General features: G+C 52.1%; 5 protein-coding genes across 5 annotated transcripts; 3 read left to right on the forward strand and 2 right to left on the reverse strand.

Moving 5' to 3' along the window:
• Nucleotides 1-1678: 1678 nt before the first annotated feature.
• On the forward strand, nucleotides 1679-2358 carry HRG_01551 (uncharacterized protein; the record flags this gene model as incomplete). The annotated part of the gene is made up of 4 exons (XM_044860022.1): nucleotides 1679-1686; nucleotides 1741-1755; nucleotides 1872-1962; nucleotides 2026-2358. The coding sequence occupies 4 exons, from the start codon at nucleotides 1679-1681 to the stop codon at nucleotides 2356-2358; spliced, it is 447 nt and encodes a 148-aa protein (XP_044726422.1).
• A 3983-nt stretch (nucleotides 2359-6341) lies between these two features.
• Nucleotides 6342-6665, reverse strand: HRG_01552 (tc5 transposase DNA-binding domain-containing protein; the record flags this gene model as incomplete). The annotated part of the gene is made up of 1 exon (XM_044860023.1): nucleotides 6342-6665. One exon carries the CDS (start codon nucleotides 6663-6665, stop codon nucleotides 6342-6344), a length of 324 nt encoding a protein of 107 aa, XP_044726423.1.
• Nucleotides 6666-7960: 1295 nt separating this feature from the next.
• Nucleotides 7961-11572, forward strand: HRG_01553 (PIF1-like helicase domain-containing protein; the record flags this gene model as incomplete). Its single annotated transcript, XM_044860024.1, has 7 exons — nucleotides 7961-8956; nucleotides 9128-9447; nucleotides 9504-9670; nucleotides 9856-10292; nucleotides 10545-10751; nucleotides 10809-11383; nucleotides 11563-11572. The coding sequence occupies 7 exons, from the start codon at nucleotides 7961-7963 to the stop codon at nucleotides 11570-11572; spliced, it is 2712 nt and encodes a 903-aa protein (XP_044726424.1).
• Nucleotides 11573-14207: 2635 nt separating this feature from the next.
• Nucleotides 14208-15737, reverse strand: HRG_01554 (uncharacterized protein; the record flags this gene model as incomplete). Its single annotated transcript, XM_044860025.1, has 6 exons — nucleotides 14208-14253; nucleotides 14323-14581; nucleotides 14675-14710; nucleotides 14755-14759; nucleotides 14962-15275; nucleotides 15429-15737. 6 exons carry the CDS (start codon nucleotides 15735-15737, stop codon nucleotides 14208-14210), a joined length of 969 nt encoding a protein of 322 aa, XP_044726425.1.
• Nucleotides 15738-17439: 1702 nt separating this feature from the next.
• Nucleotides 17440-18358, forward strand: HRG_01555 (mob1/phocein family domain-containing protein; the record flags this gene model as incomplete). The annotated part of the gene is made up of 3 exons (XM_044860026.1): nucleotides 17440-17774; nucleotides 17830-17988; nucleotides 18205-18358. The coding sequence occupies 3 exons, from the start codon at nucleotides 17440-17442 to the stop codon at nucleotides 18356-18358; spliced, it is 648 nt and encodes a 215-aa protein (XP_044726426.1).
• Between the last annotated feature and the right edge of the window lie 1265 nt (nucleotides 18359-19623).

Consider the following 19623-nt stretch of genomic DNA (forward strand, 5'->3'; position numbering starts at 1 on the left):
TCTCGGCAAGTACTGCTCTAAAGCTGAGAAGCAGACGGAGAGCTACCGCGACGTCGCCAGGGCCATCTTGCCTAGAGTCAATGCACGACAGGGTCTCGTCAGCTTCGTCGCCAAGTTCATGAACAAGCTTACGGCTGAGCGTGACTGGTCTGCTATGGAGATTAACCACCTGCTGCTCAGCCTACCACTCCAGCAAAGCACGAGGACTGTACGATCGGTTGACTGCCGCCCTCCTCAAGAGCAATGGCAGGCAGCTATTGTAGATGAAGCTGCTGATGGTATTCGGGCCTCAAGGAATATATATCAGAAATACCTCGCTCGCAACGATCAATGGGCGCAGTTGACCTACTTTGAGCTTCTCACCAAAGTTGACTTTACACGCCCGGCAGCCTGGCACTACTACAGCCGAGCCCCTGACCGTGTGTTGAGCTATTTCCCTCGGTACAAGGCCCTCCGCGGTAACGAGCAGTACGAGGACTTTTGTCGTGTCAAGTTGACCCTCCACCATCCTCATCGCGACCCTCAGGAACTCAAAGAGGTAGATGGCGCCCTTTTCGACACCTTCTCTGGGGCATACGACCATTGCTCTGCTGTCCACGACGTTCATCCAGACGACTACTACGGGACCTCCTCCTCCAGTCGAAGAGGAATTCCAGGAAGAACCGCGTAACGAGGAAGATGTTGCGGCTGAGGGTTGGGAAGAGCTTGCTGCAGTGCTTCCAAATCGTGGTCCAGATGAAGATGACATTGACTTACTGGGGAATCGCGATTTTGACCTTGCTCACGATTGGCAGCCCTACATTGGCAAGTATCCGGATTTAGCCATTCTGGGGCATGACTATTGGAAGGAGCTTAAAGCTTCACACCCCCTAGGCAACAACCAAGATGATGTCCCTGATGGCCTCTTTGATCAGCTTAACGTCGAGCAGCGCACTGTGTTTGACCTATTTACTCGACATCTTGAGAAGGCTCTCGACCCTCAACAGCCAAACCCGGCACCGCTCCTTGTGCAGGTAGACGGAGAAGGTGGCACAGGTAAATCCTTTATGATCAGAGCGCTCTGTGCACGTCTTGGGCAGCTATCTCCAACCTGCTTCGCTCGGGCTGCCCCTACCGGTGTGGCTGCTAATGCAATTGGCGGCGTTACACTACACTCCCTTCTACGACTCCCTCTTACCAAATCTTCAACGGAGCTGCCGTTGCTAGGCCCTACAGACATTGCCAACCTACAGTCAAAGCTACGCAACCTCCGCTACCTCATTATCGACGAGAAGTCAATGATTGGCTTGCGTACTTTTGGCTACATTGATAGCCGCCTCCGACAAATATTTCCCGAATATCAAGACACCTTTTCGGCGGCCGTAGCGTTTTGTCGCTCGGCGACTTCTACCAGCTTCCACCTGTTATGGAGAAGCCGCTCTTTACTACGTCTATGCTCACGGCTTTACCTGATATCAATGGCCGCAATGCCTACCTGGCATTCGACAAGACAGTTGTGTTACGACAAGTGTTGCGTCAGCAGGGCGAAGAGCAGGCTCCTTTCGCACTGCTCTTCAGAGCCTACGTATAAATGCTCCTACTGTCCTAGACTGGGAGCTGCTCTGCACCCGCGTCCAGGCCAATCTGACCTTAGCCGAGGTTACGTGCTTTGACGGGGCAGTACGCATCTACACAACGAATGCCCAGGTCCGCGAGTTCAATAGGGATCATATGGAACGCCTAGCTGTGCCTTGCATACAGGTTCGGGCAACAAATGTCGGTCCAAAAGCCGCCGAAGCTGACTCTATGACTGCTGGCAACTTACATAACCAGTTACCCATTTGCATTGGGGCAAGAGTTATGTTGACTGAGAACGTCTGGACTGATGTTAGCCTTGTTAATGGTGCACTGGGGACCATATATGACTTTGCCTATGAGGATCACGTACAGGATCCTCAAGCTCATCATCCCTTTGTCATTATGGTCCGCTTCGATCGCTATACCGGCCCCCCTTATTTCGACGACCCTGAGCTAGCCAACGTCCAGCCTATCTTTCGCTCCTGGCGGGACTTCATCAAGGGTAGTATGCCCTGCTCTCGCACTCAGTTTCCCTTGACAATTGCATATAGCATCACTGTGCACAAGGCACAGGGTGCTACGCTTGAATGGGTTGTTGCCGATATATCCCATCGCGATTTCCAGTCTGGCCTCACCTACGTCGCCGTCTCGCGCGCCAAGACGTTGAATGGCATCATGTTTGATGCGTCCTTTGATCTCAATGATATCCGGCGTCGCACGGATGGCTCTATGGCTGCTCGGGCTGCTGACGCTGCCCGGCGTGCTGGCCAGGTTGTGACTGCCCAGGAAGCATTGAATTGACTGGTCATACATTCGCCTGCTTGCAGAAACTCTCAATGTGACAATTTGGCTCTCTTATGGGTCAGCAAAACGGGGATGGGGTTTTCTAACTGAGAGTCTGAGCCATTTGATCATATGCACAGGAGCGAACAGGAGCCTTTTGGATGACGATTAATAAGGGGAATTGCTGGCTTGCTTGCAATCCTCTCCAAGCACAGCCTTCGTAGCACATAAATTTACAGCTTTGCTTACTCCTGTGACGGCGTATTCGGCGGCAACCCAGGTATCTTTACAAAATAAAGATACACTCATATAAAAATTATATCATGTGATAGAGAATTGAATTCTTCATCCGACTCTTGGTCTTTTGACCACGCGACCTGATCGGGTAGTGCGCGGAGGAGGTTCAGGTACTCTCACTTCAATCCCTGAAGCTGCCTCCGACTCCGACTCCGACCCCGTCTCCAACAGGTCACAATCCACCACAACAGGCTTTTTTGGACTCCAAAATTCGGGAATGGCTTCTCCGGCCGCCAAAGATTCAGCGAGATCCATGAAACGTCTGTTGGGGTTCGGAATTGCCCTTCTGTTTCTTCCCCTCTTTAACCTGTCCACTTCTTCCTCGAGCTTGGCTATTTTGCTGTTATGCTCCGCTAGTGTCTGTTCCTGCGTTTCCCAGCCTTTAGCTATCTTAGTATACCGTCTCCGGGGCGTTTGCTCTTGCCAAGGTCACGAATATGGCGGCTTGTTTTCGGCGTATCGTCTGACCCCAAATATGGCTTATATTCTGGAGAAGCCTTGACCCTGTCCTGTTGGATTTCAGGGTGCCGCAGCGCCTTCACTCGTGAGATTGGCCAATTCCTGGTCACTCTCCAGCCAGACAATATGTTCTTCTGAGTCATTCCCATCCCACGGGCTCTCGCGTACGCACGTATAAAGTTGACCTTATCAACTGGCGCAGAATCCGTCAAAGAAGCCAGTCTGTCAAGCTCCTTCCGATAGGCTGCCTTTATGGCATTGAAAACACCGTTGTCTAGCGGCTGGAGGCCATGAGAACAGTGAGATGGAAGGTAACAACAATAGATATTGTTCAAGAAGCACGTAGCCATCCAATTGTTCTGTCGTCAGGGTGGTCAGTCGATATCGATATCGATTTGACCGCTGATCGATATCGTATCGATACAAGGATCGATATCGAACGATATCGATGGTAGTCAATCCGACCTTTATCCGGTCCGTTTTCCCCAGACAGAGCCACTATGCATATCATAATTTCAGAAATGGGACCTAAAAACGAGTTTAGCTTAAACCGATGACGGTAGGACTTGCTTCTTTCAGTTATGTATGCACGGGAAATTGGATAGTTCGTGCACATCGATATCGATCGATATCGCTAGTCGGTATCGATATCGTATCGATCGTATCGATGGCCACCCCGTCTGTCGTCAAATGTATGGGACTCCATTGCCATATACGGAAACGACGCACCGTTGCATGACTTCCATGTCCGTCCAAAATGATAAGCCTAGCCTCAGACTCATCAGAAGGTCGTGTTTGGGGCAAATAGACCTCCTCAAGCCATTCAACAGCGATGTGGTTGTCCGTCCACTCGTTGGGCGAAGTTATGTAGTGCCAGTCCGCAAACTTGCGAAATTCTTGCTTAAACCACTGTTTCTGCAGCTCTTTGCCCTTGAATATAATGCCGGGAGTCAAGGCGCGCCCATCGGCGGTGATAGCCTCTATAAAAGAGGTCCAGCCGCGGGACTGGGGCCCCTTGAGAAGAGCCTTCCGTTTAGGGTCTGAACTTCCAACTACCAGACCGTCCAGACCTGGAAAAAGAAGTGCGATTAGCTGGATTCGTGTAAAGAAAGTCAAATGCATACCAAATCCCGACATAATTCCCCCTTCATCAACATTTACGGTGTTCTCTGGCTTTATCCACCCGTACTCTTTCTCCCTGATGTCAAAGTACCAATGCACCCAGTGATCGGAATGGTCCGGTATGAGTTGGTATTGGTATGGTAAATACCGCCAAGACCTGGTATGGTTTCACAAAAACTTGATACCATGGTATTACCGGTATACCGAATCATACCAGTAACGCTAAAAATAAGCTCAGGTAAGAGGCTCACTGCGGAGAATGACCAGGCAGAATCCGAGCGGCGATGATTCCAGTGTCATCTGTAGGGCTTATTGACCAGTTTTCTGCCAGTTTATCTACTCCATTCAATCATGAATACCATCATCCTCACAATATCGACCTGGCTACCTTGGTCAGGTCGATCCGGCACCGAACGGATGCTTTTCGTCTTTGCTGCCGGGTAGCTATCCCAGGAAGGCCCGAAGGTAAGGCTAGTGTTAGTGCGTATTAGAAAGTACTTCTCATTGCACCCAGTTTTATGAGTTCTTCCATGTAGGACGGAGCATGACCTAACGTATCACTGGCCAGACTTGTCAATCGCGTCGTCGGAGGGACAGGAAAAGCTTAAATGATCCTTTCAGGGACAGGAAAGCTTAAATGATCCTTTCAATCGAATTACTTCCGTGATGTTGGAGCCCGAAAATTTTTACGTTAGGCTAGTTGGACGATGGACCAAGATCGAATGATCGAAAGCCACCATACCTTAATTGGTGTAAGTCCCTGCACATAGAAATGGGCACCCCCCTGTTTTGGGCACCCCAAAAAAATCACGACCATTTTCAACACCATTAATTCAATCCCTTCACTGCCCACCACCGTGCACTACGATACAATCGTCACCTATTTCTGAAACCTCAGCTTCGGTTTCATCAGATTCTTCATTCTCAGCTGCGTTCACCTCCTCCTGCGCCCGTCGTATTGCCTCAATATTGGCGAACCTCGAATTCGGGCTCGTGACCACCCTCTTCCTTTTTCGGCTTGACGGCCGCCAATTGTGTTTCCAGTGCCTGAATCTGCAATTGAGCTTTTGCTAAAGGCCATCCTTCTCGTCAAACCCTTTGTGATCTTCCTGAACAGCAATCTCTTCGTGGGCACGTCGTCGTCTAGCTGGTTGAATTGAACTACCTGAACCTTCAGATCTTGCGAGCGCCTCGGGGTCGACCACGCAATCTGGGATGTGTCTGATTGCCAGTCACTGGTGGGTAAGTGGCTATTGAATGCATTGGCCACATTTTTCGCGTTCTTTTGCGTCTGTTGCTGTTCTCCAGCAGAAGAGGGCTCAAAAGTGGCTTCGCCATCGACACCGGCCACAAACCCGTCGCTTTCCAGCCACCCTTGATGTTTGACACAGTGAGCGCTTGCTCGCGTGCTTTCTGGTAGCAGGAAAGAAAGTTTTGCTTGCCGACTGGGCTTGAATCGGTCAGGAGGCTGAGAAATCCGACCTGTTTGCGGTAGTAGTGCTTAAGAGCGGAGAAGACAGACAAATCGAGCGGTTGCAGCACATGAGAGGTATGGGAGGTAAGAAAGAAGGTGAATCTGATGCTGGTAGCATAGATACATGAAGTCAACCGTCTCGTGACTTCCGTGGCCGTCCAATACTAGCAGTCTTCGCTCCGAAGGGTCGGGTGGCTGGGTTCTTGGAATGAACACCTTTTCGAGCCACTCCACCGCAGTTTGGTCCGAAGTCCAGCCGTTCTTTGTCGCAGTGAATTGCCAGTCACTAAAAGTACTGAGATCTTCTGGGAACCACTGTTGCTGGACCGATTTGCCCTTGAAAATGACGAGTGGAGGGAGGAAGGTGCCGGCAGCGGACACGCACTCGATGAACGACGTCCAGACCCGAGAACCAGGCGTCTTCTTTGTACAGATCGTTTTTCAGCACTGCCAACGACCAGGCCATTCTCCCCAAGTCCTTCCATGATGCCTGCTTCATCCATGTTGTACCTGTTCTCCGGCTTAATAGCCAGAATCTCGGGAAGGAAGAAATTGTTGAACCAAGGCCGAATTACCTCGGTAGAAGCGCCGTTGACACGCGCAGAGTCTCTGTGATGGCACTTCTGGGTCCGAACTGCAGGATTTCGTCTTAAAATGCTTGCATCCAGTGTTTTCCGAGCGGTGTGTGGTCTCCTTTGACGGCGAGCATGCGCTGCGCGAACTGCCTGATCTGCGAGTGAGTGGGAGGAAGGCCCAAGGCGTCCTGAATGAGAATCCATTCGGTAAGTTGCTTTTCCTGTGTCTGAGAAAGCCTCTGAAGAGCAGAAAATGCATCCTTTCTGCATTCGTGACCATGCATGCGATTGTAAAGAGTTGCCCTCGGGACGCCCCAATCGCGAGCAGCCTTCTTGGCGGATCCGCCATTGGCGATTGCCTCAAGGGCGCTGTGAATGTCAGACTCTGTATATTTCATCAGTAGTGGCTTGAAGACACATGCGTCAATTTTTTAGCAGATTGGATGCGTTTCCGCGGTGAAATTTGCTGTTGAAGTTGACGCAGCCGTTTAGGTTGGGCACCCATCTTGGGTGCCCAAAACAGGGGGGTGCCCATTTCTATGTGCAGGGACTATCTTGGAGCGGCGCCAACAGACCCAGCCCGGCGGACGTGGGAACTCTCCTTCGGGTGCGCAAGTCCCGCGTAATAGCCGCCCTTTTATGGCTTCAGAGGAACAATCCCCTGTATAAGGACGTCAAAATCAACCTCGATGAGATACGGGGCTGGAAGTACGCGGAGGGCTCAGTAGTTCCCGCCGTTCTCATGGAACGGATGCAGAGAGAGGATCTCTCGGCCGTGGAAAGGACGCATACAGATCCCGTCGTCCCGAATATTGATCGGGGTTTGGAAGAGAACGGCTTCACAAGCATTGAAGAGCTCCTCACCTCGCTACGGGCAGACCCTAGCAACGATACCTGCCCGTCAGGTAGCAATACAGCGGCAGAACAGCCCTACGCATTGCCTCGGGATCTCCATATGTCTGCTCCTAATCCGGAGAGTGCCGACCAAGGCGGTGATATTCTATATGAAACTTCAACCTCCGGCGTGTTTCCTTTGGACGGGCCGGCCGCTTTTGCTGAAGTTGACAAGCTGTCTTTCCTAGCCGAAGCCTACCAGACGAGCCAGGTTGGGCGCGGCGATGATGCCGAACCCTCCGCCATGATGGTCTACACAGCAGGAGACCAACCGTTCATTAGGGTCGAGCGTGGTGCGGATTTTGCGGACAATCTGCACGAGGACTTCTTTCCGCGGACCTTTCCGAAACTTTTTCCGTGGGGGAGTGGCGGCCCTAAGGCGCTGAGGGAGCAAGATGGCAACAGACCTCATCCTTCGCAGCCTGTGCAGCGCAGTGCGAATCACTCGCTCAATTATTGGGCTAAATATGTGCTGCAACGGCACGGGGGTCGATTTGCTACGCATCCGGTCTTTTGTTTCCTGGTCTTCAACATCCTTCTCCGATCCACAAACCGCCGTATCAGCATGGTCCGTATGGCAAGGGGCTCCTTCCATAGACTAGAGCAAGTCTATGGACGGCTGAAAGCGGACCGCCTAAAAAGAGCCGTGGAGGAGATGCGAGAGACAAGGACCACGACAGATCCGGACATATCGTTCTTACTCCGCGAATTGTCCATCTTTGGCCACGCACAACCGCTGTCTAACGAAACTCGACTCCTAATGCGGAGGAAGATACAAGCAGTTAACATTTGGACAGGTATGCCTGCCATCTGGATCACTGTCAACCCCAACGATATCAACAACCCGGTCAAGATGAGGCTCTCCATCCACAGGCTCCACGAGCATGACACAGCAAAGGAACTGCTAGCCGATCTCCGGGGAAGATATGATAGGATCGCCCTCAGCACCATGGACCCAGTTAGCGCGGCCATCTTCTTCCATCGAGAAATCTCGCTGTTTTTTGAGAAATACGTCAGGACGGGCCAAGAATCGATTTTCGGAAAGATCAGCCATTACTACGCCACAGTCGAGACGAATGACCGAGGCAGTCTGCACTTGCATGGACTGCTCTGGTTGGAGGGTAACATGCAGTTGCCTTCCCTGGTCGATGATATGGCAAAGCCCGACGAGGAGGGATACCGTGCCCAAGTGGTTCGGTATCTGGATTCGGTCTTTAACGAATGCTTAGACGAGGAAGCTGGAAAAGCTGTCCGAAAGGAGAGAAAGCCGATTGATCCGGTCGAGGGAATGATGCACAACACCGAGGCTCTCGCAGCAGTCTTTGACAAGGAGTCTAATTACATTGCGTACTGTTGCCAGGTTCACTCGCACACCTACACATGCATTAAGTATTCTCTAAAGGGACTCGTCGGAGATGGCGCGCATAAGCATAGACTGACGCCTTGTCGATTCAAGGCGCCTTGGAAAATCGTCGAGGAATCCGGATTCACAGAAGATGGCTTGCTCAAGATCCGGCGGAACCACCCGCTTGTCAACCGATATAATAAAGCCATGGCAGTCGGCCTCCGTCACAACCACGACGTCTCGATGATCTTGACGAAAACCAAGGGACTCGCCATGGTATTTTACATCACAAACTACGCCACCAAGTTGGACACGCCCATGTGGAAACGCCTTGTCTTCGCTGCTGATGTTCTTCGACAGCTTCGTGAATCTGCCGCGTTGAGGGGTCCAAATCTTGCCGAACAGGATGCCCAACGCCAGGCTGTGGTGAACGAGAGTCGTCAGTTTCTGGTGAGAGCGGTCAACCGAATATTTTCCGATAGACAGCTTTCGGCCGTAGAGGTCTGTTACTTCCTGCTGGGCTATCAAACTGACTTTACTAATGTACCGCACTGGTCCTACATAAATTTGACCGCACTCTATTGGACCATTTTCCGGCGCTGGACTCACCTCCGTCGACAGGCCAGTACGCAAACCGACGCCGAAGAGCCGTCGGAGACGGTACAATTCCGGGAAAGTGGCCGGACTTTATTGTGCCTGGATGCCTACGCCTACCGAGGCCCGGTTCTGAGGGACGTATGCCTCTATGACTATATGTCTATGATTACCCTGGAGCGTCGCCGTGGCCGAGATGAGGATGAAACCCGTATTGCTCTGGAAGGTCCTCCAGAGTGCTACGGATGGATCCAAAAGCTTCGACAGCCCCCCGAGTACGCGGTGCCAATCTTTCAGGGATTCATTAGCGACGACCATATAGACGAGCACCCGGTGTATTTCAAACGGTACGCTCCTCTTGCTGCCCCATTTGCCCCTGAGCCGGCTCTGACATTCTGCGCAGAAACTCGGTTCTCCACCTGGCCTTGTTTGTACCATGGGAAAACTTCCTCTCCGAGACGCGCGGTGATATCACGGGCATATGGAGGAACCATGCAGCTACCCTCTGCCCCCGCCTGAGATCCCGTGTCGCAAACATCTCCCTCCTCAGAAAATCGGCTGAGGATGCTCGTAAAGACGCGAAGCTCTGGGCTAGCCGGTCGGAAGGCGACGACACAGTGGATGTGGACTTTCCTCTGGATGAAGGCGATTATAACGAAGACCCAACCATGGCAGAGCATCACCAAAATATACGGCCCTCCTCCAGATTCTTCGAAATGCTGTGCGAGACTCCGACGCAACGAGAGACTCTCTAGTCCTGCAAAGTCTGATCCGAGACTTTTGCCAGGAGAACCCGACACAAGAGGACCGGCCTGTCATCCAACGTCACTACGATTTCTATCAGCAGATTCGCGCTCGTCAGGACAGCCTCTTGTCTCGGTGTCCGATTCCTTCTGCAGAAGATGTTCAGGCGGCGGCGAAGGCCCAGGACATGCTCCATCTCCGGATGCTCAATGAGATGGAAGGCGGCGTCCAAGGTGATACAACCTCCATTGGCGATGCGGACACCGACGATCTGCTTGTTCGGCAGTGTGACGCGGACATCCCCATTCCGAGACAACTGGAAGACTCGGCCGTACAGAGACCTCGGATGGTTGTTGAGGTAGGCTCCAGCAGAGGATTTGTGGAGTTGGGACTTCTTGCCGCCTCTAGCTACACGCTCAACGATCTGCAGAGCATGGCACTTCAACTTGTGTGCCGGTTCTTGGACAAGTATATTGCCAATCCTGACTCCGCCGGTCAACATCTTCAGTACGTCGGAGGTCCAGGCGGTACTGGGAAGTCTAGGATCGTCGATGCTTTGCGGGGCGTATTCACGGCTAGAGGTCAGCCACATCACCTCCAGATTACCGGCACATCGGGCAGTGCGGCTGCTCAGATCGGCGGGACGACACTCCACTCAGCATGTGGCCTGGATATCAGTCGTCCTCACGACAAACAACAGCCTCCAATGTTCTCGGAAGCGAAAAAATGGATGTGGAAGCAAAAGTTGGCTCTCGTGATCGACGAAGTGAGCATGCTCGGGGGAGCCACTCTATTCAACGCCAACTGCCGCCTCCAGGCCCTCCGTGACTGTCCTGATAAGCCATTTGGAGGTATTCCTATTGTTCTCTTGATGGGGGACTTCTATCAGTTCGCCCCCGTGCTTGAGGCAAGTCTCCTGGTGGACCGAGTGGTAGATTTGACTTACATGGCCTCCCTGGGGCAGGCGACCATTGCTCACCACCGTGGCCATAGTCTATGGCTGATGTTCAAGACTGTCATCCTTCTCGAGGAACAAGTCCGCGCGCGAGACGATCCTCAGCTAGGCGCTCTTTTGGACAGAGTACGCGCTGGAACACAGACGATAGAGGATCTTGACTTGCTCAACACCAAGCTCGTGGACCGCTCCCAAATCACGTTCAAGGATGACTTGCGCGCTATAACACCGCTCAATCGCAACCGATGGAGCCTTAACATGGAAGCCGTGGTAGATTGGGCCCGCTTTCACCAGAGACACATCTCAATCTTCGTCTCGGCCCACACCTGGCGCAGTCGAGCCTTATCCCAGCAGGAGGTGGCTCATACCATCGAACAAGGCGACAACTCAAACTGCAAGATCCCCGGGGTTTTCTTCTACGCCCAGGGGATGCCTGTAGTTGTCAACAAAAATACGTACACCGGCTTAAAAGTTGTGAATGGGGCCGAGTTCACCGCCGCGGACGTCATTCCCGATACAAAATCCCCGGGCTACCATCTTGCGGACGACGTTACCATTCACTTTGGTCCGCCACTAGGCATATTGTTAGAGTCGCAAGAAACAAAGGGTTTAGCTATCCCAGCCCTTCCAACAGGCACCGTGCTTATCCGGCCTATCACACATACTCTCGATCCAGTAAACTCCTACTACAGATTCCTGTCGGGGAAATGCACACGGCGGGGTTTGCCAGTTGTCCCGGCATTTGTCCTTACTGACTATAAAGCTCAAGGTAAGACGTTTGAGGATGTACTGTTGGAGCTACGAGGAAACCGTATGACACATGGTCAGCCTTCCAAATGCGGCTTTACCAGCCTCTATGTACAACTATCCAGGTGCAGAACGTTGCAAGGTATCAAACTTCTTAGTCCCGTACGACCCCAGGATTTCATCGGGAATAAGCCAGACCAAAGCATCATTGATGCCATGCAGAGGTTGACGCATCTGGCGGCGGTGACGAGGCGACTATTTGAAAGTCAGCAAATCCTCGTGTAGGACAGGGCGAGATACAAATACAGGTCTTTTATTCGGAACCCACGAAGGCTCTACATCTCATAAGGCCACCTCCCCGCTCGCCAATCAACCGGATCGTTGTCACCTCCGTTACCCGGCCGAAACCCCTCCTGTTCGTCGCAATAACCCAACCACACTTCGAATGCCTGTCTATTATACGAGTATGTCGGCGCACCTTCTCCCTCCACAAAGAGGTCCAGAATGTAGCCACAATACATCCACACACCTCAAGATGTTGGGGCAGCAACGGTTACTCGTCCATTCGCGCGACCACCGGTACCTGTCGCGAAGAACGTCTCTCGATTGAGTCAGCCAGGTCACACATGGGTAGCTGGGCCAACAAGGGAGCTGTCAACCAGGTCAAACGAGAGGCTGGAAAGCTGCTATTTGAGACTGGAACGTCTCCAGTCGAGAGGCTGGGGTCACCCAGCCTCCCTCAGCCCATTACCTATACTACGAAAGAGGGATACAAATAGGGGCTTGGGTTTAGGGCAGAAAGAGAGGAGGACGGAGATACGGAATACGATGCAACTACCTCATTACTACATTATATGCCTTTTCTGCTGACTTTCTTCGTGAGAGTACCACGGTTCCGACGTAGGAACGCCACCCCAGGGGCACAAACCTGGATTCATGGTCGATGTTGAGATACGTGATTATATGACGGGGCGATCTGCCTAGATCATCGACGCCGAACAAGACACAAATCTTATTCTCTCAACATCGCACCGGGCAATGACAGTTTGGATGGACCCTGGTACGCTGGTTGAAGTTGGTGCGGGCTCTAGCTGACCCTACTGACTGTGGGGCGGCTGGAGCGGGTGCTGGGTAATGCTTCGGCCACAGGTAGCAGAGGCGAAAATTTTAGCACGGAATATGTGGCCATATTGTTCTATCTTGAGTAATCGATAGTCGTGAAGAGCGTTTCATTGTTACGACCAGAGGAGGATTCAAGATTGAACAGGCCAGGTATAAAGAAATGAAGTCACCAAACGGCATTAGACTGCAATGTCATCGAACGCGGGGTCTAGCTGGAAGCCAATGCCTGTGCGCAGCACCTTCAACCCTGAAAAGCAAAAAAAAAAAAGGTCACACGCAGACGCCACCAGCGCCTATAAAACGGTCTCCCAATTGCCTATATAGCTCACTGCTGGGCTCACACTCTTCTCTTTCCTCCTTTCCCTTCAAAAAGACACCTGAAAGGGCATCTACAATGGCCTATGACCCAAGGCCATTACGCGATACCTACCCAGAGCTTCATCGCCACCTACCGCGCATGTGTTAGGTAGGTGTTAGGCGCACAAGACAAGTGCTTGTGTCAGGCTCATTCCTTCATTTCACAAGCCAGCCGCCTTGCTTCTCATGCTCTCAAGCTCGTTCCGAAAAGGCATTGGCGGACCCTGGAAGGGGCCGGTCTCCTGTGTATTTGTCGGCCCAATAGCGCGTCGTAGGGTACCGGTAATCGCGCAACGCAAGAGACGGGACTTGCCGGTAACCGCCCAGGCACGAGTTTAAGGCCGGTGGCTAATGGCTCACATGTTACCAGTAACGGTGATCTGAAGAACGGCTCGTAACCAGTAACCAAGCATCTGGATTGCAAAGGTGCTGGTAACTGCCAGGCAGAGATTGCCGGCAGCCTATAGGCTCCGGTAACCTCTGGGCGCTTGCTGATGGTAGCTATGTGCTGTCGGTAACCGCCCAGCCATGATTGCCAGTAACCAATCAAGCGTCGTGGCAAAGTGGCCAGTAACCGCCCGGCTCAGATTGCCGGTCACTCGTAACGAAGGGGCCAACGAGTGCCAGTAATCTGCCGATGTCAGGCAGGCTGACGCGCTGCAACAGAAGCTTGAAATTTTCCGTGATCGCTTGCGACGGTATAGTGACGCAGATGCGCAGAGTACCATTGCTTGATTACCTAGCGAAACTCCCCACCACCAACTGAGGAGCAGACATGTTTTAGCAGGTGTACCGCATTACCCGTTGATCTTGGTGTGGGGCCACAGCAGCCCAACTAAGTGTCTTCGCCACTTAGTTGGGCTGCTGTGGCCCCACACCAAGATCAACGGGTATATATATAATAGTAGACACTACCTTATCCTTCCATAGCCATGATATCATCAATAGCCTTGCCGAAGGCTTTGATAATCGGCTCGTAAAGAATCTCCGGGTCCTTGGGTGTCCCAACGAACAGACCCCCCCTGTAAGGAAACAAAATCCCTCGCATTTCTCTGCAGAGTGACTTAACACAGTCGAAATGAGGTGAAAACTCTTCTAGAATATCTTCAAACCCATCAACACCCATGTCTCCTCGTTTAGCGTGCGCAATTTCTCGGTAGCTGCCAGTGTACCATTTTGTTATCAGAGTTTCTTTCGGCCACTTGCTACCCCAGCCACGACGCGCGCACTGCCAGATAAGCACATACAAGAATGATTCGAGATCATGCCGATAGGTGTGAGAGATCCCTTGCAGGACCTCAATTGCCATGAACTCCATCGTGCCAGTGCGACAGCGCGCCCGCTGCGCCCGCTGCCCAGTTCTCTGGCAAGGTCCAGGTCAATCAGCATGCCCATGTGACCAGTCGTTTTGCTGTCGGTGATGATGATGTTGTTCTCGGAAATGTCCCGGTGCAGGATGTTGCCTTTGAGGTACAGGGACCTGTGTGCTTTGATGGCGTCACGGAGCGCCCCGAGAAGCTCCGATATTTTCTTGTGCTTGTGAATCGCCCGGCCAGCTGGGAGATCACCAGACATCGAAAACTCGATTATCATAGGGTCCGTTGGTGGGAGCTAGCAGACTCGTCCCCTGCACTTCCTCCACATCGTACGTAACCTCATCCTGCCCTTGGCCAAACCTTTGACTGCTGGATATTGATCGCTTAGAGGGTTTTGGCCGACATCAACCGACTTGCGCTTTCTCAGCGGCCTGTCAGCGACGCTCAAGCCAGGAAGCTCGCTGGTTGACCGAGAAAGGGCAGTGGGAGGCTGAGACCGGGAAAAAGACTGCGAAAAAGTCGACACAGTGCTTGGAAGGCCTCGAAAGGAGTAAGGCTTTGTAAATGTCAAGCCTGCTCGCATCTCATTGATGCTGGTTATGTGACGATGGCCGACCAACTTAGCAATACCCTCGACTCCTCTCTGTTGCGCCAGTCTGAGAAAGTCTGCCTCTGGCTTTCGCCTGTCGGACGTCCACGAAAGCTTGGCGACACAACTCCAATCCTCGGCGTCCGAAGGCTTCGTGAGGTAGCAAGAAGTCCCGCGGCAGACGATTGCTCGTTGATGGGTGAAAGGCTGCGAGTCCAATCGCATCCTCTTCCTGCCTGAAGCCCCATCCTGCTCAATGTGTATCAGACGACCGTCGCCATCCCGATCTGTAAATATATCCAATCCCAGTTCTTCGTCATTCATCATCGTGTAACCGGCGATCACCTGGATGAACCGTTCGGGCTTTTCATGGATATCGAACGCACCAGGGCTGTAACATCCTGAGCGGTCAAATACCCAGACCTCCATTTCGCGCCCGCAGATTGTAAACGCGTGAACGTACCGACGTGTCGGTTGGCAGGAGAAAACGTCTCGCACGTATCGGCCGAGCTGGAGAAGCGTCGCCTTTTTGTTGTTATTGGACGCCTTGAGCTCACCGATAACGTCAACATCTCTCCAGTCGTGCGCGGCGTCTGGCGGCTGCCCATTCTTTCGCTTGACAAAGAGATCAATTTGTCGCTGAGCTTCAGCACCGACAAGGTCCTTCGGGCTCGTGGTCGAATAGTAGCGGCGTCGTTCCTCTGAGCAGAAGTCTTCGTGGAATCGAAACCACCAGTCTAGAACTTCAGCCTGTACGGGCGGGTCAGGAATATCGGTCCACTTGCCATCGACGTGACGGTCCTTCATTTCCTCGTAGATGTCCAAAGCACGGCGTGTCCAGTCTTTCCTCGAAGTATTTCTCAAAAATCCTTCCACATCGCGATATGTGCAGAGTCTTATCTCCTCGAATACTTTTTTTTCCACCACGTCACGTGTCTGTTCGACACCTTGCTGGGATGCGGAAGAATGGGAAATGGGCGTGCTGTCGAATACCGCAGGAACGCTTGCGGGAGGTGTTACTCGGGTGAGAGTGGTGATGAGATCAAGCACAGCGCTCCAGGTTTCAGAGTCGGACGCCTTTTGAATGACGAGTTTAGCCAGTGGAAAGAAGAGACCGTAGTCGAAATGCTCTTGACGAAGATGCCCTAAAATAGACGCGAGTTCGGATGCAACGTTTCGATTGCTCAGTGGTGAGTGGAGATCAAGAGCTGTCTCGTGCCCCATCAAGGCAGTCAGCAGTCGTGATATCGCCTTTTTGCAGCCCTCTTTGGAGTCATTGGTAGTGTCACCATGGAGTGGGGAAATTGATGCATAGGACTGCTCTGCATCCTGAAGTAGCTTCCTGAGGTGGCACAGAGAGCTGCCCAAGGGGTGGCGCGCGATGATGTGGCGATCGTGTTCCGAGAGACTAGCCATTTAATCCGGCAATGCGTAGAAGGCGTAACGACGCGGCAAGAAACCTATGATTGACAGACTCAGCGGAAATCACCAGCGAGTATGATACAGCGCGAAGGCTTCGACAATGCGGAATCAGGAGCTCGGTGGAAGTTGTAATGCGTCGGGAAACGCGAAGGAATTTGCAATCTGGAACGGAAAGCGGTTTGGTGACTAACTACAGCACAGCCAGACTGTAAATCGGGCCGAGTTTTTCCGATACAGTGATGACATGCCTCGGTCCGTTCATCTTACCTCAGCAGAGCTCAGGCCATCCTGGTCGTGACTACGCCACCGGAGCGGACTATACCTAATCGGTAAGTCACATGCGCTCCTCGACCAAATATACTTCGACCTAAAACGGTTAGACTCCTATTAAAATGGCCTGAGAGGTAATAAAAAATCTTTGTGAGGTCTGTCATGTATAGATGATCCGACAGCGTTCCCTTGCCGACGAATGTGTAGCCGTACGGCGCCAGCTCTAGCTTAAAGAGTATCCCTGTCGCCCCAACCTTGCCCCGGCCGTCCAGCGCCTTGCAGTCTTGATATGGATTCTGACGTAGTCGCTCACCCACCAGGCAGGTGAACTCGCCGGTGTCGATGGGGTGTCGGATACCGCCTTCGGTGGTGCGATGCGAGAGCGCGTTAGGGCAGTTGCCGTCGAGATCCAAGCCTCTCTTGAGGCTCAACAAGCTTGGTCTGTGGCGAGGTCGATTTCAATGCGCGAGTAGGTAATGTGGGCACATTTACGCAGTCACGCCTTTTCAAAGGAGAACCGTTACGGTCCGAATGTTGATCCGTCTTGCCCTTCCCAGTTTTGCTTGATGAGTCACGTCAGCCCCGCGAGTCTACATAAAATGTAGGTGCTACTCGTGTCCACCCCCACTTTATTGGGATTCGCTTCGATATTGGAATGGCTGATCTAGGGTCACCTGACCTGCCCCTACTCCCGAATGCGCACAGTAAGTAGATGTATTTAAACAAGCGTCTCTCGCACTTCATCTCCACCAAAACTCTTCGCCCGTCTCAGTGGAACCAAGCGAAGGAAAGGATCCACACCGCTGGCCTGGACGCGATGGCTCAATCTCAAGACCTGTCTCGTACACTGCCTTTATGGCTCGATCCTTCCCACGCCAAACACATTGTCCGAGGAAACTTGACGACTCTTAGTGCCCGCCCGAAGACTGTTGAGCCGGGAGAATGGGTCGCACATCAGGGTAACGTCTATACGATCGGATCAATGATATACTACAACATGTATCACCATCTGACTGTATCCTCCTTCCTAGTGGTTGAGCATTACCAACTATTGTGGAGTTTCGTGCGCCTTGTTCATGATAAAGAGGGCCAGGAGCACCGTGGCGCCTCCATCTGCAAACCGGCTACTTGCCCCAAGATGTCGGCTGGACAGTAGGTCTACTTGTTGCCTATTTATCTGTCCTAAAGCTTACAACTATGGATGCAGGAATCACTCCTACACTTGGCTCGACGAGGAGCAGAAGCCTGTAGAGCTCCCGGCCCACGAATGCATAACACATTTGCAGCGATGGATATCTGCAAAGATCAACAACATCGCCATCTTTCCGACCGATCCGTCTGGCACATCATCTGCATTCGACCCTAGGTATTCGGTCAATCCTTGCCTGGGCGACGAGAGATGGTTAGGCATCCGAAGCGGGTTCCCAGAGCAGTTTGCTATTACCTGCAAGGTAGTTTTTCGTCAAATGTTCCGCATTTATGCTCATCTCTATTGGAGCCATTTTATTGATCCCTTCTTTCATTTGTGCCTTGAGAAGCAGCTAAATAGCTGTTTTAGCCACTTCCTTCTAACAGCAATCAGTCTTGAGATGCTAGAGCGCCATGAACTAGAACCTATGCAGGACCTCATTAATCTCTGGGTAGCTGATGGCACCTTTCCTGCCGAGTCAAAGGCCTATGTGTATGGAGACTTGGAGCGTGGTCAATTTCTTCTTAGGCTAGGCGCTGGTAGGTGAACAGACATAGTTCATCTTCGACCTTATGAATACATGTACGAAACTGCATGTACTCAAGTACTGCCTCCTGGAACTCAACTTGGCCTATTGCCGAGAGGATAGCTCTTTCTTTGAGCAGAAACCTTGTCAAATTCTCCTACTTCCAACCAGCTACCCCCCGTCCAGTCCATCTCAATTCTTTAAAGCTGTACCGAAAATGCCGGCAGGGAAGCAACGTGGGCAGAGCATTAGCGACGGTGCGTGCTAGCAGTGCAAGTGACGTATGTCCAGACGTAGCCAGTTCCGTCACATTGAGCGTGGCGGACGACGCCGCTCATGTTACAACCACGGCAATCCTCAATTTGTCCTTGTCGTCGATCAAAGTGAATGCCTTCTCCATTGCAACGAGGGCATGTCATCATCCCGTTGGCGCATGTGCAAGCTGATCGAACCGGCATTTGCCCTGGAAGACCGTCTCTCTTTCGTCCACAGTTGGGGCAGGGCGCCATGACGAAGTAACAGACGATTCGTTCGCGGTGACTAGTGAAAACTTGGATGTAAAGATGGAGTGAAGAGCAAGCTTTGGCTGCTTTGGAGTAAGATAGAAGAGATGAAGAAGCCCTTTTATACATCCATTCTATGAACCCTTTAAGCTGCAATTGCGCATCTAGTCGATGCAAAAAGCGGCTGCCAAAAACATCATCCCCCTACCCCTGTCCGAGTTACGGAGTGTGTGAGTGGCCGGGATTCAAATACTCCTGGCCAACCTCCTGACTCCATGAAGCTAACACATACAGCAAGCAGTTCCGAACTGCACTTTCAGGTGAGATATTAGCCGTTGTAAGTTATGTTCTCCGCAACGCCTTGCGTTGCAGGGCGATATGAGCCTCGTGACGGTTTAAAATTTCCAACGCGACTCGTGCTCCGCGAACTTACTCTGCTAACAAACTCTTGGGGGGGGAGAGGAGGGGGTGGTGCATGCTTCCCACGGAAAGCCTGTGGTTAGTCGTATATCTCGTTCTCAAGTAATTTTTACGCGTTGTAAGAACAGTCCCAGGTCCCTCAAAACCTCAACCAGCCCCTACGCTGGTTTATGGCGCGGCAGGCGTTCTAGACGCGCAAGCCCCTCATTGACAAGTTGTGATGCTTCTATCGTAAGTAAAGCGGCGGTGCACGTTTAGTGAGACGCACCGCAACACTGCCGTCGCTTTTTACAGCGTACGCTAGGTGGACAACATCGAAAATAATGGCTGCGAGCTGCTTGTGGCGATCGACAGGCTTTCCTG

The sequence above is a fragment of the Hirsutella rhossiliensis genome (assembly GCF_020360975.1).
Source record: "Hirsutella rhossiliensis strain HR02 chromosome Unknown scaffold00001, whole genome shotgun sequence".
Classification (NCBI taxonomy): Eukaryota; Fungi; Ascomycota; class Sordariomycetes; order Hypocreales; family Ophiocordycipitaceae; genus Hirsutella; species Hirsutella rhossiliensis.